The sequence below is a fragment of the Mesoplodon bidens genome (genome assembly GCF_964165515.1).
Source record: "Mesoplodon bidens genome assembly, chromosome: X".
NCBI lineage: Eukaryota > Metazoa > Chordata > Mammalia > Artiodactyla > Ziphiidae > Mesoplodon > Mesoplodon bidens.
Window position 1 is genome coordinate 38,200,468 of NC_138163.1, and position 19,167 is coordinate 38,219,634.

Sequence of the window (19,167 nt, forward strand, 5' to 3'; positions counted from 1 at the left end):
GCTGGAAACAACCTAAGTGTCCATCATCGGATGAATGGATAAAGAAGATGTGGCACATATATACAATGGAATATTACTCAGCCATAAAAAGAAACGAAACTGAGCTATTTGTAATGAGGTGGATAGACCTAGAGTCTGTCACACAGAGTGAAGTAAGTCAGAAAGAGAAAGACAAATACCGTATGCTAACACATATATACGGAATTTAAAAAAAAAAAAAAGTCATGAAGGACCTAGGGGCAAAACGGGAATAAAGACACAGACCTACTTGAGAATGGACTTGAGGATATGGGGAGGGGGAAGGGTAAGCTGTGACAAAGCGAAAGAGAGGCATGGACATATATACACTACCAAACGTAAGGTAGATAGATAGTGGGAAGCAGCCACAGAGCACAGGGAGATCAGCTCGGTGCTTTGTGACCGCCTGGAGGGGTGGGATGGGGAGGGTGGGAGGGAGGGAGATGCATGAGGGAAGGGATGTGGGAACAGATGTATATGTATGACTGATTCACTTTGTTATAAAGCAGAAACTAATTAAAAAATTAAAAAAAAAAGGAAGTGCTTAGAAAAGTGTCTAACACATAGCAAAAGTTCAATAAGTATGAACTGCTATTATTATTGTTGTTACTATTATTCCATTTACCAGTAAAAGTGCAGTCAGCCCTCCAGAGGATGTGCATAGGTTATGTGCACATACTACACCATTTTATATAAGGGACTTGAACATCCGTGAATTTGGGTATCCGAGGGGGTCCTGAAGCCAATCCCCCACAGATACCAAGGGACGACTGTATTTCCATTCCTCTATGCTGTTCTCATAACCTTAAAGATGATTATAGCTGGATGACAAGATTAATTTTTCTCTTTTGGTCATCTGTATTTCTCATTTCTTTATAATAAACATATTTCTTTTAAAAGAAAAATTATTTTAATTTAAAAAATGCACCCTGCCCCCTCCCCATATCCAGCCGCATAGCACAGGGAGATCAGCACCGTGCTTTGTGACCTCCTGGAGGGGTGGGATAGGGAGGGTGGGAGGGAGGGAGATGCAAGAGTGAAGAGATATGGGAACAGATGTATATGTATAACTGATTCACTTTGTTATAAAGCAGAAACTAACACACCATTGTGAAGCAATTATACTCCAATAAAGTTGTAAACAAAAATGCACCCTGGGGCTTCCCTGGTGGCGCAGTGGCTGAGAGTCCGCCTGCCAGTGCAGGGGACACGGGTTCGTGCCCCGGTCCGGAGGGATCCCACGTGCCGCGGAGCGGCTGGGCCCGTGAGCCATGGCCGCTGGGCCTGCGCGTCCGGAGCCTGTGCTCCATAACGGGGAGAGGCCACGGCAGTGAGAGGCCCGCGTACCACAAAAAACAACAACAACAACAAAAAATGCACCCTGAATGTTACATTTTCATTGGTTTCTGCTCATTAGACCCAATGCTTAACTGTGTTGGACAGGAAAAAAGCAATCAGAACAATGCAGCAGAAGTGGCTTCTAAGAAAACATTAATTTTTTAATTGCCTTTTTTCATTCCTGAAACTTTGATTACTCTCATTTTCACCCATCATCAGCATCAGGGCCTTTACCTGAGCACTGCTTCTATGAATATGTCTATGTAAGGTAAAAGGGACAAAAGCAAAGGCTCTGACCTGTTATTCAATTTTGTGAATTATAAGTCAGTCTAATTTTAAAATTACTTGTAGAAAAAAAAATCCACAAAATTACAGTCCATAATTCAATTCTTACCCTGCTGATTTTTTTTTTTTTTTTTCTTTTTGCGGTATGTGGGCCTCTCACTGCTGTGGCCTCTCCCGTTGCGGAGCACAGGCTCCGGACGCGCAGGCCCAGCGGCCATGGCTCACGGGCCCAGCCGCTCCGCGGCATGCGGGATCCTCCCAGACCGGGGCACGAACCCGTATCCCCTGCATCGGCAGGCGGACTCTCAACCACTGCGCCACCAGGGAGGCCCACCCTGCTGATTTTTTAAACAAGGTAATCAACAATAGAATAATGGCCAAAGATGAAAAACATCCTAGATGAAAAAAAAATCAGTGTTTGGGTGGTGAACACAACTGGCTTTTAGTTGTTAGTCATCCTAGAAAAATACATGTATGTATATATAATTTTTTTAAAAGAAAGAAACAAAAGTCATAGAATAATGGAACATCAAGTTTCAATTTAAGAGTACCTTCAAGATTTGGTTATTTCCCACAGCGAATTGCCAACAGAGGTGAAGTGGGTTTCATGCACCTAAGCACCACGCAAAACACTGGCCTTGTGTGTACAAGTCAGCTGATTATGTGCCCCCGTCTTCTTTAGAGCAACAGACAAAATAGAAAGTTGTACAATATGAATTGTAGATCCCCACGCCTTAAAAATCACTGCAGCTTAAAAAGAACTTGTTGAATGTGGTGTGGAGGGGACTAATTTGGTACCATTTGAGGTGGCTATCAATTCAAACCCTCACTTTAAAAATTGATAATTAAAGGGAAAGAATTAAACATGTTTCCTACCTTTCTAGCAGAAACCAAATTTCAGAACAACTAAGAAGCCTAGTTGAGGACTGAAAGCAGTGCTTTGTAGGAAAATGTTAGCTTACAAATGTAGATTAAATGATAGATGAGAAAAATCATCATTGTTTCACAACCCCTAATGAGATTATTGATTCAAGCAAGGATACAAATTGGCCAATAAAAAGCATCAGCTGGGGCTTCCCTGGTGGCGCAGTGGTTGAGAGTCCACCTGACGATGCAGGGGACACGGGTTCGTGCCCTGGTCCGGGAAGATCCCACATGCCGTGGAGTGGCTAGGCCCGTGAGCCATGGCCACTGAGCCTGTGCGTCCAGAGCCTGTGCTCTGCAACGGGAGAGGCCACAACAGTGAGAGGCCCATATGCCGGGGAAAAAAAAAAAAAAAAAAAAAGCATCAGCTGAAGAGTTGACAGGGTGCTAACATTAACACCACACAGATTATCTTCAGGTGGCAAGGGGAGGAAATGTGTAGATGGCAGGAGGGGACATGCTATTATCACCTTAAATACAGTGGTCCATCTCACTAATGGTGGGACAACTGGATATTATCTGTCTCCTGACAACTGGGACAGCTGGAAATATTTAAATATGGACTGAGTATTAGGTGATATTAAGGAATTAATAATTTTTAAAGTGCGGCCATGCTATTTTGGCTATGTAGGAAAGCGAGCTTAGCTTTTAAAGATACACACTGAAGTTTAAAAAAAAAATTCAGCAGTATTTGGAAGTCAACTCCAAGTTAAATAGCTGCTTTCCAATCAGGAATTCAAAAATGGCACAGTACTGAAAATGTAATTGGTTTCCAAGAAGCGGAGAAAGAATAGATAATATTTTATGGACGAGAAAGAAATGCAGATGCAGAAGAGAAGCAATTCCCTCCACAAAGCCCCCCTACCCCCCAAATATGGCCAGCAGCCCAATTAGTCACACAGAAAAGGCAAACAGCAAAGCAACAGGAAAAAAATGCTGCTGGCCAAAATGTTACTACAGTGATGAACAAAACATTGTCAAAACAGTAGAAACCTTAAGGAAAATGATACAGAAGATTTAATTTACTGGTGGCCACACCTAAATAAGTTTTTTTTTAACAACCACTACTGATGGTGCAGCGTGGAAGAAGAAATTGTTTAGAAAGGGCATGGATTATTTCTTGGGATTAGAAGTTAGTAAATTTGGGCTACAATGGCTTCTACTTCAGGTTCTGCAATTCTCTCTCTATGTGATAGTCCTTGAGAAATTTCTCCATGGTCCCCAATGTCCCCGTCTTTAAAGTGAGGAGTTGGACTAGAATCTAGAGTTTTGGAAATGTATAGTTAAAGACAACTAAACATGTAAACATACACCTCATTAGATGACCTCTAGGGCAATGTTCAGTCCATAATTATTCATTCCCTAATTCGATGATTCTAGAAGTAAAAGGACAGTCTTTCTGCTGCATATGCAGTTCAATTTTCGAGAACTGCTGCCATGTAGAGAAAGTAGATTATTCATTTGGTTAAAAAGCAAACATGGAAATTTGTTCTATTACCCTTTCCCCTGTCTGGCATTTTTATTATACTTTTAGTTTTAAACACTGGTTTTATTTAATGGTCTGCAACCACCGCAAACAAAAACATCTTATGCTTTTAGTGGTCCATCTTGTCAGTATATCCACCTCACTAAATTATAGAATTATCTGACTCATCAGGACAACATATTATCCTCTAGACAGCGAATTGAAAAAAAAGCAATTTTCCCATCTCTGAGAAAGATAATTGATCTGATTTCACTGTCAATGTTACCATCATTCACTCTATCACCCAGGCTTGAAACCTTGAAATTATTTTTTACTCTCGCCACCTTTCATCACCCACACAGAGTCACCAAGTCGTAATGAGTTTCCTTTAATAATGTGTCTTGCATCAATCTCCTCTGCTACCACCTAAGTTCAAACCCCTATTATCTCACAGACCTGGATGACCACAATATTCTCTTTTCCCTTAATGACTTGTACAGCGTTTCTTTTTATTATAAAAGTAATACATGCTCATTACAGGCAATTTGGAAACTTCAGAAAGGTAGAGAGAGAATAATATCAATTATCCACAATCTTCCTGTCCAGAGATGATTATTTTGACCCATTTCCTTCCACTCATTGTTCTATGTATATATTGATGCGTTTTTTATAAAAATTAGGATTGCAATACACTACACATTTATGATATGTTTCTTACGCTTACACCGTGAGTATTTTGCTAGGACATTAAATGCTTTGAAAATGTAACTTTTCAAAAAACTTATTCTTGATTGTTGATGTTTCCTTAGTTTCTAATTTTTCGTTTTAGAAACAAATGCTGCACTGACCATCCTTGTACCATTGTTGGACTAGTTCCCTAAAATAGATTCCTAAAGAAATAATTATAAGATCAAAGATTCTTGTTACATTTTACCAAGTTGCCCTCCAGAAAGAACACATACCATTTTACAGGCCCACCAGCGTTGCATGAAAAGTGCCAGTTCCCCCATCCACTTGTTAACACTGGATATTATCACTTTTTAGAAATTTATTAAGCTGGAAATTTATATCTCATCAATGCTTTGGTTGTATGTCTTGTATATATCAGTGATTCCAAACATGTTTTCACAGATACTGGACATTTGTGTCATGGCACTTTGACTGTCTTCATTCTGCTAAAAGGGGTAGCAAACTCAAATGCTTTTCAGGGGTCTGGCATGTTAGGTCAACATGTGAAACCACAGTGGGAATTAGGAATGGTAGGGCCTGAGATGAACTGGTAGAGTGCATGCCCTGCTTAAGATCCCAAATTGAAACATTTTAAATACACCATGCTGGCCAAACAAAACATCTGTGGGGCAACTTCAGGACTAGGTTCCCAGTTTGCTACTGTGCTAGCGCCTCCCCTCTCTAATCCATTCCCTCCAGGTTGTTGTCAGAATGATAGGTGTGGAGAGAAGGGAACCCTCCTACACTGTTGGTGGGAATGTAAATTGGTGCAGCCACTATGGACAACAGTATGGAGGTTCCCTAAAAAAACTAAAAATAGAGCTACCATATGATCCTGCAATCCCACTCCTGGGCATATATCTGGAGAAAAACATGGTCTGAAAGGGTACCCCAATGTTCATTGCAGCACTGTATACAATAGCCAGGACATGGAAGCAACCTAAATGTCCATCGCAGAGGAATGGATAAAGAAGATATGGTACACATATACAATGGAATATTACTCAGCCATTAAAAAGAAGGAAAGAATGCCATTTGCAGCAATGTGGATGGACCTAGAGATCGTCATACTGAGTGAAGTAAGTCAAAGACAAATATCGTATGATATCGCTTACATGTGGAATCTAAAAAAAATGATACAAATGAACTTATTTACAAAACAGAAACAGACTCACAGACTTAGAGGAGAAACTTACGGTTACCAGGGGGAAGGGTTGGGGGAGGGATAGTTAGGGAGTTTGGGATTGACATGTACACACTGCTATATTTAAAATGGATAACCAACAAGGACCTACTGTATAGCACAGGGAACTCTGCTCAATATTATGTAACAACATAAATGGGAAAAGAATTTGAAAAAGAATAGATACATGTATATGTACAACTGAATCACTTTGTTGTACAACTGAAACTAACAAAACATTGTTAATCAACTATACGCCAGTATAAAATAAAAAGTTATAAAAACAAAGAATGATATTCCTAATACCTTTTCATATAAGGTCAGCCATAACACGACTCCAAATCTGTTTCTCGGAACTCCCCTATCCCAACCTGGTACTTCTATCATACAGAACTCTAAGGAGGTAGTGAGGTTCTTGAGGACAAACATTCTATCTTACAAAAGGCAATGCAGCATAGTGGAAAGTAAGAGAAAAGTCTAGAATCAGACAGTTCTCGGTCAAATCTCACCTTATTATCTACTAGCTGTGTGGCTGCAGTAAAGTTATTTAACCTCACTGAGGCTCCATTTCCTCATCTGTGAAATGGTACTAACAGCACCTACACCACAGGGTGGTTATGAAGATGGAGCATTTAATACACTGTGTACACATGGTAGACTTCCAATCACTGGTTAGAGGAGCTGTTAGAATACTTGCACAATTCTCAACCTCCAGCATCTGTCTCAGTAGCTGGCAAAATGAAGACACACGGGTGATCCTAAGGAAAATATCTATAACAGTGATTTTCAAAGTGCGCTCCGTGAATGATCTTGCCAGGAGAGGAATCATCTTTGGGCTCCTTTGAAATATGCAGATTCCTGGGACCCATCCCAGAGCTGGTGAATCCGAACTTCTGAAGGTAGGGCCCAGGATTCTATATTCCTACAAGCATTGCAGTTGACTGTGACTCAAAGCTGAAGAAACACCGTCACCTTGGTTACAGTATACCAGCCCTTCATCAGGTACCTGACTTCTGGACCTCCCTGGCTAGTGGTGCCATATCTGGCACAGTTACCCACTGCCCATGCCCATGACTTGGTGAAAAAGTTATCCAGATGGCTCTTCCTCTGACAGCATGGGAGCCTCCCTGCCTTCCTTCCCTAGCCACTGTGTATCACCCGTTATTACAAGAATCGTTTGGGCGTTAAAGATAAATGGAAAGTATTATCAATAGTAATACTAAGCACTAACATTTACTAAGCACCTATAATGTGCCAGACACACTAAGTGGTTTCTATGTATTAAATTAATTGAATCCACATAACAACACTATGAGGCGGGTGCTATCATTACCTCCACTTTTTACAAGTGGGAAAACTGAGGCACAGGAAGGTTAAGGAAGTTACCTAAGGTCAAATAGACGGTAAATGACACAGCATTGATTTGAATCCAAACAATCTGACTCCAGAGCGCAGGCTATTATCTACTATGCTGTACTGTTTCCCTGAATTAACTGCCCTATGCCTGAAATTACTAATTTAAGATATATAAAATAATATTGATATTTATTTCATTTAGTGCCTTCATTATTTTATTTGGGTGAATGTATTTATCAGAGAAGCCTCAAACTCTTTTGTTCCCATAAGGTCTTAGCTTTTCCAGCCACAAATTCTAGCGTGAGAGTCTTCAGCCAACTAACTCTAACAGTTCGGGTGGGTTTGCTCTAGCTCCATGTCTTCGGAGGCCAGCTGTCCAGGCAATAGCATGAACACAATCTATTTCAGTTGTTTACCTTATCTTTATATTTCCCTAAATCAAGTTTTAAAAATTACTCCAGTCAGAAGACCTGCCTATTGGCTTAGTTTCATAAAGGAGGCTCCTCCCCCTGCAGGTTTAGATCAAATATGTTCCCTACCCCAGAGAGAGAATGAAGCCCCGTGATACAACACAGGCGAAGTATTCTGGGAACTTCTTAAATGGTATGCTTGGCCTGAGATACAGCATTTTAAATCAGCTCTTCTTTAATCTTTTAGGTAAAATGTAGTTTAAAATAACCAATTTTGAAATGAAATTCTGACACATGCTACAACATGGATGAACCTTGAAAATGTTATGCTAAGTGAAAGAAGCCAGCCACAAAAGGACAAATATTGTAGGATTCCATTTATATGAGGTACCCAGGTTAGGCAAATTCAGAGAGACAGAAAGCAGAACAGAGGTTACCAGGGGTTGAGGGGAATGGAGAGTTATTGCTTAATGGGTACAGTTTCTGTTTGGGATGATGAAAAAGTTCTGGTAATAGTGAAGATGGTTGCACAACACTGTAAGTGTACTTAATGCCATTGAACTGTATACTTAAAACTGGTTAAAATGGTAAATTTTATGTTTTACCAAATTTTTTTTAAATCCCATAGCCTCCCCGCCAAGAAATCAATTTCAAACTTCACAGAGTCAGTGCTTACCAGGGTATCATCATTCTGGTCTCCAAACATTTCTTTAAAAATCTTGCCAGGATCAGGAATTGGAGGGAATATAATAATCTTGAGCCTTTAAGAAAACAGAGACATTTTTGATCAAACCTTCCATTCCATAGAAATGTCCCACTTAAATACAGCCATATTAAAAGAAGGCTTGGACAAAAGACATGGTACACAGGTCATCTTTAGTGATAATGTAGTTGTGAAAAAATTTCTAAAACAAGCTGAGAAATCGATCTCCTGAAAGTATCAAGTGTGGATAAAGCAGAGGGCCCATCAGTAGCAGACTACTTATACCCTTTCAATGAAAAAAAATTTTTCCAGCTTTACTGCGATATACTTGACAAACAAAAATTGTATAAATTTGAGGTGTACAAAGTGACATTTTAATATATGTGTACATTGTGAAATGATCATCACAATCAAGCTAATTAACACATCTATCACCTCACATAGTTATAATTGTGTGTGTGGCGCTGTGTGTGTTATCCTCTATCATTTAAATAATAATGGTGCTTTACTTATCACAGATCAGATGGGAGCTTGCTGTTTATAATTTTGAAAAAAATAATCTTCCGAGAACAGGGGGCATTCTCTTTAATTTTTCTTCCTTTTTCTTACTTGTCTCCTCTGTTTTTTTTTAATTAAAAAAATTTTTAATTGAAGTATAGTTGATTTACAATGTTGTGTTAATTACTTCTGTACAGCAAAGTGACTCAGTTATACATATATATACATTCTTTTTCACATTCTTTTCCATTATGGTTTATCACAGGATATTGAATATAGTTCCCTGTGCTACACAGTAAGACCTTGTTGTTTATCCATTCTATACATAATAGTTTGCATCTTGGGCTTCCCTGGTGGCGCAGTGGTTGAGAATCCACCTGCCGATGCAGGGGACATGGGTTCGTGCCCCGGTCTGGGAAGAACCCACATACCGTGGAAGCGGCTGGGCCTGTGAGCCATGGCCGCTGAGCCTGCGCGTCCGGAGCCTGTGCTCCGCACGGGAGAGGTCACAACAGTGAGAGGCCCACGTACAGGAAAAAAAAAAAAAAAAATAGTTTGCATCTTATAATCCTAAACTCCCACTCCATCCCTCCCCCACCTCCCTCCCCCTTGGCAACCACCCCAGTCTATTCTCTATGTCTGTGATTCTGTTTCTGTTTCATAGATATGTTCATTTGGGTCACGTTTTCGATTCCACTTATAAGTGATATCTTATGGTATTTGTCTTTCTCTCTCCGACTTACTTCACTTAGTATGATAATCTCTAGTTGCATCCATGTTGCTGCAAATGGCATTATTTCATTCTTTTTTATGGTTGAGTAGTATTCCGTCGTATATATGTACCACATCTTCTTTATCCATTCATCTGTCAATGGACATTTAGGTTGTTTCCATGTCTTGGCTATTGTGAATAGTGCTGCTATGAACGTAGGGGTGCACGTATATTTTAGAATGAAAGTTTTGCCTGGACTCTCTATTTTTGCATCTGATAGTAGTACCCTTTGGTGGACCTACCTCATCTCCTAGGTCTCTAAATGTTGATGTGTCCCAGCATTCTCTTTTGTCCTCTTTATCTCCCTCACTTTATTAGTGCTCTCTTCCAGTCTTAGGGATTTAAATCCATTTACATGCCAAGGACTCCCAAAATTCTATCTCCAGCCCAAACCTCTCCTTTAAACTCCAGATTCATGTATACAAGTACCTATTTAGCATCTCTACTTAGATATCTAATAGGTATCTCAAATTTCTCATGTTCAAAACTGAAGTCCTCACCTTTTCCCTAAAGCCAGCTCTCCTCCCAATCTTCTCCATCTTAGTAAATGGCTCTAGCATTCACTCAGTTGCTGAAGCCAAAAATCTAAGAGTTACCCTTGAATCCTCAATTTCCCTCGCACCTTCGAAGACAAGCAGCCATCAGCAAGCACTATTAATTCCACCTTCAAAATATACTCCACATCAGACTATCTCTTACTACCTCCTAACTAGTCTACCAGCCTCCACTCTTGTCCAAGTCAAGTCTTCACTCAGCAATACAATGATCTTTTACGACAGTAAATCCAATCACATCCCTCCACTGACTAAAACTCTCTCATGTTTCCCCATCATGCTTAGGATAACATTTCAATTCCTTGCCACAGCCTACATGATCTGGCCCCGCCAGCCTCTTCAGCCTCATCTCCTGTTGTTCTCCCCCCTTGCATGCGCTCCTCTAACAAGACACACGGAGTTCATTCCAGCCTCAGGACCTTTGCACTTGCTGTTCCTTTGGCCTAGAATGCTCTTTCTTTGAATATCTGACTGGTTTGCTCCTTTAATTCTGTCCTCAAATGTCACTTTCTCAGAGAGGCCTTCCCTGGCATCCTATGTAAGATGAGCCTCATATCACTTCCTAGCCTTTCTCCCCAGCCCGACTCCACAACTTTACTACTCACTACGTGAAACCATAGATAGGGACTTTGTTCTGTTCATTGCCACAACCCCAGCAATAACAACAGTGCCTGGCACATAAATAGGCACTCAACAAACGTATGTTTAAAGAATACTGAAATAATGATAAAATGTTGATTCTAGAACCAGCTTAACAACCTTATTCCAACTTTAGGTATTTACCAAAAGAGCAAATAATAGCACCAGACTAGTCCTTATGATGAAATCGAGAAAGTAAAACATTCTCAAGGAATGAGTGCTGTAACTTAGAGACAACTTGAAGTTCTCTTTCCTGTAGCATTAAGTAGCAACCTGTTTTGCATTCACACTACACAAGTCATTTAATTGGTAATGGTCTCCATTTCTAAAACTTATGAGCTACCAGCCAACTGTTGACAAATTAGGCATTTGAAAGAGTAGAGTGAACATAGGTCTTATCAACAATTCTAAAAATATACAAAGAGAGCACTGCCTGAGCAGAGCCCTGGGATCCAACACTTTTCTCACCAGAAAATGGGCACAATAATATTTCTTTGCCATGCCATACTACCAAAAAGCCAGGTAGAGCCAAAATGCTTCCAACACACTGGGGAAACATCAAACACACACACAAAGAAGAATAACCATAGCAACCAGGGTAGCAGAAACTGTCAAGCCTTCCTGGGCAGCTGCCTTACCTTTTCAGGTACAGCAGAAGGACTATGATTGCAGCTGCAACAATGATCGGAATGATGAGTAACGTGGTTATGTAAAATGTTGGATTGGCCTTCTGACCTGGAAAATGAAAAACAAAGAGAAAGACATGAGAAATAAAACCCTTTTAGAAATAAACCAAGCAACAGTTGTATTAGACTAATGAGATTACAGATATTTCTGCCCTCTACACCAACATATTTCCCAAAAGTCTTCAATTCTCTTATCTTTTGTTATCTTTTTTTACATCTTTATTGGAGTATAATTGCTTTACAATGGTGTGTTAGTTTCTGCTTTATAACAAAGTGAATCTTTTGTTATCTTAATAGTGAAAAACAAAGTCCTGCTCTGGTGCCTAAAATTCCATGGATGAAAAATCACCTTAAGGATTATCTGAAACCAGGATATCTTAACTGGTTTCAGACACTATTAACAAAGATGTTATATTTGTTAAATATGTCATCTGATTAACAGTGTCTATCTTTTCTTATTGGTTACTTAGCACTATTAGAAGACCTAAAATAATCCTAACAACAACTACCACTACTATTCTTAATTGAGGAACTACTGTATGTCTGATATCATACTAGGTAATTTTGCATGCTTATATCTATGCTAAAGAGATAGATAATATTATTTCCCACTTATACAGATGAGAAGTGTAAGGCTCAGAGAGGTTCAGTGGCTTGTCCAGAGGGTTTAGTAAGTGATGGAGTCAAGCCTCAAACCCAGCACTGTCCAATTCCAAAGACTTTCATTAACTGCCTTGCTACACCTTACACTTAGAATGGCATGTCTATTTATTGGGTTGGCCAAAAAGTTTGTTCAGGTTTTTCCATAACATCTTACAGAAAACCAAAACAAACTTTTTGGCCAACCCAATATATGCTCATCTTTTCCACCAGGGCATGAAAATCTGGAAAGCATCTCAGGGCCTAACATTGTGTTAGGCAGCCTCTAAGATGACTCTAAATGATCCCTGCCTCCTGATATTCACACCCTTGTATAATTTTCTCCCCTTAAGGGTGGGGTGGACTAAATGGGTGAATAGCAACAGTGATGGGATGTCACTTCTGAGATAAGGTTATAAAGGGCTGCAGTTCTCATATTGGGTGTTTTCTCATATGCTCTTTCTTGTTTGGACTACGCACTGGGGGAAGCCAACTGCCATGTCATGAGGTAGCCCTGTGCAGAGATCCAAATGGTAAGGAACTGAGAGAGGCCTCTGTATTAGTTTCCTAGAGCTGCTGTAACAAATCACCACACACTGGTTGGCTTAAAACAGGAGAAATATATTCTCTCATAGCTCTGGAGACTAGAAATCCCAAATCAAGGTATCAGCAGGGACATGCTCCCTCTGAAGGCTCTAGAGTAGACTCTCTCCTTGCGTCTTCCTAGCTTCTGGTGGCTCCCAGGAATCCTTGGCGTTCCTTGGATTGTAGCTGCATCACTCCAATCTCTGCCTTCATCTTCACATGGCCTTCTTCTCTGTGTTTCTGTGTATCCTCTCTTCTTCTGATAAGGATACTAGTCATTGGATTTAGGGCCTGCTCTAAGCTGGTATGACCTCATCTTAACTTGATTACATCTGCAAAAACTCTATTTCCAAATAAGGTCACATTCACAGGTACCAGGAGTTGGAACTTGAACACATCTTTTTGGGGCACATGATGCAACCTGCTACAGCCTCCATCCAGCATCCAGAGTGGAAATGAGGCTTTCCAATGACCATATGAGTGATTTTGCAAGTGGATTCTCCAGCCCCAGTCAAGCCTTCAGATGAGACTGAAGTCCCAGTCAACAGCTTGACTGGAACCTTATGAGAGAACTTGAGCCAGAGGTACCTAGCTAAGCTATGCCCAGATTTTTGAGCCATGGAAACTGTGAGATAGTAAATATGTGTTTTTTTTTTAATCTTTTATTATTTTTTAAAATTTTTTGGCTGCACTGCACAGCACGTGGGATCTTAGTTCCCCAACCAGGGATCGAACCCACGCTCCCTGCATTGGAAGCATGGAGTCTTAACCACTGGACTTCCAAGGAAGTCCCAAATATGTGTTTTTTGTTTGTTTCCTTTTTTAAATTAATTTTTATTGGAGTATGGTTGCTTTACAATGTTGTGTTTTCTTGTTTTTTGTTTGTTTTTTTTAATTAATTTTTATTGGAGTATAGTTGCTTTACAGTGTTGTGTCCAAATATGTGTTTTGTAAGCCACTAATTTTGGAGGTAATTTGTTATGCAGTAATAGATAACTAATACAACCTTGCCTGGCACATAGCTTGTTCAGTCTTTCAATTAATAGGGAATTGACTACTTCAATAACCTGTCTCTGACTGTTAGATAGCTGTTAGAAAGTTCTTAAGTTGGTCCTGTTTTGGCCCATGGAGCCACAAAAAAGATAGCCTATTCCCTCTTCTACCTGACAATACCTCAAATATTAGAATTCAGCAATTATGACTCCCTAAGCTTACTTCGTTGACTGTTCTTCCCCAAATTTTGAGATTCTTCAACGTGATTACCCTTTCAAGGAAAGATTCCAGTCTGCCAATGCACCTCTTACAATGTGGTGCCCAAGATGGAATACTGTATACTTTTGATGTGGCCAGGACACTGTGCCCCACCCTGCAGCATTCCCTTGTTCTGGATGCTGCACTATCACTGCTGCCTATGACTGCAATATGCCTTTGGGGGATATTTAAGGGACCGATGTTGAGTCACTTTGAGCTTACAGTCAAATAAAACCCTATCCCTCACCCCACAGCACACACATCCATAAGGGACACGTCTTTCCAATCCTGTACTTGACCCTGGCAGATCGCTTGCTCAGCCTCTCAATTAATAAATGAAACTGATTTTCTTCAAACCTAGATATGTGTTTATCTCTATAAAATGCCATCAAGGTCATTGCCCTACTCTTGATTCTGTTACCAGCACATAGGATAGTACTCTAGCACTGCACAATCTGCAGATTTAATCATGCCTGCCTTCTATATTTTTGTTCAGGTTGTTAACAAAGATACAGACAGGACAGAAGAGAGGATAGCACCATTTGGACTGCAAATTTTCAAAGAGTTGCATATTGTAAATTAACCCTGAGTGATCTGACAACAGTTAAACAGAAAATACATTTCAATTGTAAGTATCCTCTGGCTGATGTCAAGAATGAAGAACAGGTCTGGGCTATTGTGAATAGAGCTGCAATGAACATTTTGGTACATGTCTCTTTTTGAATTATGGTTTTCTCAGGGTATATGCCCAGTAGTGGGATTGCTGGGTCATATGGTAGTTCTATTTGTAGTTTTTTAAGGAACCTCCATACCGTTCTCCATAGTGGCTGTACCAATTCACATTCCCACCAGCAGTGCAAGAGTGTTCCCTTTTCTCCACACCCTCTCCAGCATTTACTGTTTCTAGATTTCTTGATGATGGCCATTCTGACTGGTGTGAGATGATATCTCATTGTAGTTTTGATTTGCATTTCTCTAATGATTAATGATGTTGAGCATCCTTTCATGTGTTTGTTGGCAGTCTGTATATCTTCTTTGGAGAAATGCCTATTTAAGTCTTCTGCCCATTTTTGGATTGGGTTGTTTGTTTTTTTGCTATTGAGCTGCATGAGCTGTTTATAAATTTTGGAGATTAATCCTTTGTCCGTTGCTTCATTTGCAAATATTTTCTCCCATTCTGAGGGTTGTCTTTTGGTCTTGTTTATGGTTTCCTTTGCTGTGCAAAAGCTTTGAAGTTTCATTAGGTCCCATTTGTTCATCTTTGTTTTTATTTCCATTTCTCTAGGAGGTGGGTCCAAAAGGATCTTGCTGTGATTTATGTCATAGAGTGTTCTACCTATGTTTTCCTCTAAGAGTTTGATAGTTTCTGGCCTTACATTTAGGTCTTTAATCCATTTTGAGCTTATTTTTGTGTATGGTGTTAGGGAATGATCTAATCTCAAACTTTTACATGTCCCTGTCCAGTTTTCCCAGCACCACTTATTGAAGACGCTGTCCTTTCTCCACTGTACATTCCTGCCTCCTTTATCAAAGATAAGTTGGCCATATGTGCGTGGGTTTATCCCGGAGCTGGAAACAACCTAAATGTCCATCATCGGATGAATGGATAAAGAAGATGTGGCACATATATACAATGGAATATTACTCAGCCATAAAAAGAAACGAAACTGAGCTATTTGTAATGAGGTGGATAGACCTAGAGTCTGTCATACAGAGTGAAGTAAGTCAGAAAGAGAAAGACAAATACCGTATGCTAACACATATATATGGAATTTAAAAAAAAATGTCATGAAGAACCTAGGGGTAAAACGGGAATAAAGACACAGACCTACTTGAGAATGGACTTGAGGATATGGGGAGGGGGAAGGGTAAGCTGTGACAAAGCGAAAGAGAGGCATGGACATATATACACTACCAAACGTAAGGTAGACAGATAGTGGGAAGCAGCCGCAGAGCACAGGGAGATCAGCTCGGTGCTTTGTGACCGCCTGGAGGGGTGGGATGGGGAGGGTGGGAGGGAGGGAGATGCATGAGGGAAGGGATGTGGGAACAGATGTATATGTATGACTGATTCACTTTGTTATAAAGCAGAAACTAATAAAAAAATAAAATAAAATAAAATAAAATACAAATGGTTTCTCTACATAAGGGCCTAACAGTGTAAGATGCGGCAGTGTTTTGCAAATATTGGTATGGATTTGATACGGAGTATATGAATTATGGATAATATTCCAAATGATTTGAGGCTATACATTAAACTAGTTTAAAAATTTAAAAAAAAAAAGAATGAAGAACAGGGACTTCCCTGGTGGCACAGTTGTTAAGAATCTGCCTGCCGGGCCTCCCTGGTGGCACAGTGGTTGAGAGTCCGCCTGCCGATGCAGGGGATACGGGTTCGTGCCCCGGTCTGGGAGGATCCCATATGCCGCGGAGCGGCTGGGCCCGTGAGCCATGGCCGCTGGGCCTGCGCATCCGGAGCCTGTGCTCCGCAACGGGAGAGGCCACAACAGTGAGAGGCCCGCATACCGCAAAAAGAAAAAAAAAAAAAAAAAAAAAAAAAGAATCTGCCTGCCAACGCAGGGGACACGGGTTCGAGCCCTGGTCTGGGAAGATCCCACATGCTGCGGAGCAACTAAGCCTGTGCGCCACAACTACTGAGCCCGCACTCTAGAACCCGCGAGCCACAACTACTGAGCCCGTGTGCCACAACTACTGAAGCCTGCACACCTAGAGCCCGTGCTTTGCAACAAAAGAAGCCACCACAATGAGAAGCCCGCACACCACAACGAAGAGTAGCCCCCACTTGTCACAACTAGAGAAAGCCCGCATGCAGCAATGAAGACCCAACGCAGCCAAACATAAATACAATTTTTCAAAAAGAATGAAGAACAGTCCTTTCCCACAATTTTCTGCTTCAACTTAGTTTCCATGCATCAATGGTTTAACTTTTAATAAAATCCCATTCTCTTACCTATACTCATTGCTTGACTCCAATTACTCCAGAGTTTGTCATCCTCATAGCATAACTTATTTGTTTTGACTCTTATTCTGACTGTGTTCAAAGTATCAGGAAGAACACCAGGGACCATGAAACAAATTGTACCCTTAGATATAAAATAAAAGCACACAAGGAATATTACCAGCTTAATCTCTTTCTCTACTTCTGAGTCCTAAATATAATTATCTGCCAAATTTTGTATATGATTAAGACCTTGTATTGCAATACAAATTATCTGACTTTAACTCCTGAAAAAGAAAACTGGCAATAATCCACAGAACAAAGTAGTTTGTTTTTCTCAAAGCAGTTCAGATTTAGCATATGCTCACCCTGCCCCACCCCCAATTACTCTATGAGTTTAAGCCCAAATAGCTAAAATTGAATTTACTGACCTCTAGGTTTCCTTCAGATTCTGAATTCTGACATTTGGCCTCTTCAACCTTGAAAATATAAAAAATTAATACATTCAAAAAGTTTTAAAGACCACACTTTATATCATTTAACCGTTTTAACAAGTTTTCTTTTATGCCATTATCAGAGGACCAGGTGCAGTGAAAAAAAAGGTAGGTTTTTAAAAATAAGTGGTCAATTACATATCCATATGTGGAAAAAAAAAGAATCTTGACCCCTACCTCACACTATTTACAAAGTCAATTCCATATGGATTGCAGATCTAAATGTGAAAGTTAAAATAAATTAATAAATACATAAATACAGCAAGCTTTTAGATGAAAACATACAACAACCTCATGACCTTAAAGTAGGAAGATATCTTAAATAGGACCAAAAAATATTAACCATAAAGGAAAAAATTTTATAAAATAATCTATATTAAAATTAAAAGCTTCTGTTTACCAAAAGATATCCTATTAAGGAAATTCAAAGGTAATGCATAGAGTGAGAAAAGATATTTGTAGTTTCTGACAAAGGACTTCCATATATATATAAAATATATATTTATATATAATATACACACATACATATACCTCATAAATTAATAAGAAAAAGACAGACAACCCAATAGAAAAGTGGCAAAAGACTTGAACAGACATTTCACAAGAGGATATTCAAATTGCCAATAAACATAGGAAAAAGTGCTCAACTTCATTAGTTATCAGGAAAATGCATATTAAATTCACAAGATAACGATATACACACCTACTGGACAATACCAAGTGTTGGTGATGATGTAAAGCATCTAGCACTCTCAATTTCTGCTTTTAGTAGTGTAAATCGGCACAACCATTTGGGAAAACTTATTATCTACTAGAGACAATCATATGTAGCCCTATGGCCCATATATGCGCAACAGAAATGTACACACATGTGCACCAAGAAATAAGTGTGCAAATGTTCATAAAAACTCTATTCATAAAATTCCAAACTGGAAACTATTCAAATGTCTATCAGTGGGAGAATGGATAAATCAAATGTGGTATACTGACATGATGGAATGAATGCAATGAGATGCATCTTCAACCACAGGCAACAATATCAGTGAATATCATAAATATAACATTGCACAAGAGAAGACAGACACACAAAAAAGTTCTATATAACTCGTTTATATAAAGTTTAAAAAGAGGCAACAAAATTAATCTATGGGATTAGAAGTCAGGATAATAATTGTTCTTTGGGAAAGTAGTGACCAAAAGGAGTCATGATTGAGCTTCTAGGGTACTGGTTATGTAAGTGAAAAATCATTGAGCTGTACATAATGACTTCTGCAATTTTTCTATAGTATACTATATATAATAAAAAGTTAAAAAAAGAAAACTATTATGCTCCATTGTTGAGAGTATAATATACCAAAAATGACTGGGTTAGAGAAAAGAAAGTAAAATGCAATTTTCTCCTCTACACAATTTAAGTCACGTGCTGTCTGAAGTAAAGAGAATAACCAGTTCCTAAAATGTAAATATTTCCAAATCAACACAAGAAAATCTGTTGCTTAGTTAAATAGTCTACTTCTGGCCAACAGGTCCATGAAAAGATGTTCAACATCACTAATCATTAGCGAAATGCAAATCAAAACCACAATGAGATATTATCTCATACTTGTTAAGTGGCTATCATCAAAAAGATAAGAGATAACAAGTGCTGGAGAGGGTGTAGATAAAAGGAAACCCTTGTG

At 39.5% G+C, this 19,167-nt stretch overlaps 1 protein-coding gene across 1 annotated transcript in view; it reads right to left on the reverse strand.

Moving 5' to 3' along the window:
• Positions 1 to 19,167, reverse strand: part of IL13RA1 (interleukin 13 receptor subunit alpha 1) — a 67,289-nt gene that overhangs the window by 6,761 nt on the left and 41,361 nt on the right. The window contains exons 7-10 of the mRNA XM_081221293.1: positions 17,426 to 17,473; positions 17,007 to 17,139; positions 11,513 to 11,609; positions 8,385 to 8,469 (exon numbers count right to left, since the gene is read on the reverse strand). Of these exons, the coding sequence (XP_081077419.1) occupies positions 8,385 to 8,469; positions 11,513 to 11,609; positions 17,007 to 17,139; positions 17,426 to 17,473 (363 nt within the window). The remainder of the gene's footprint in view (positions 1 to 8,384; positions 8,470 to 11,512; positions 11,610 to 17,006; positions 17,140 to 17,425; positions 17,474 to 19,167) is intronic.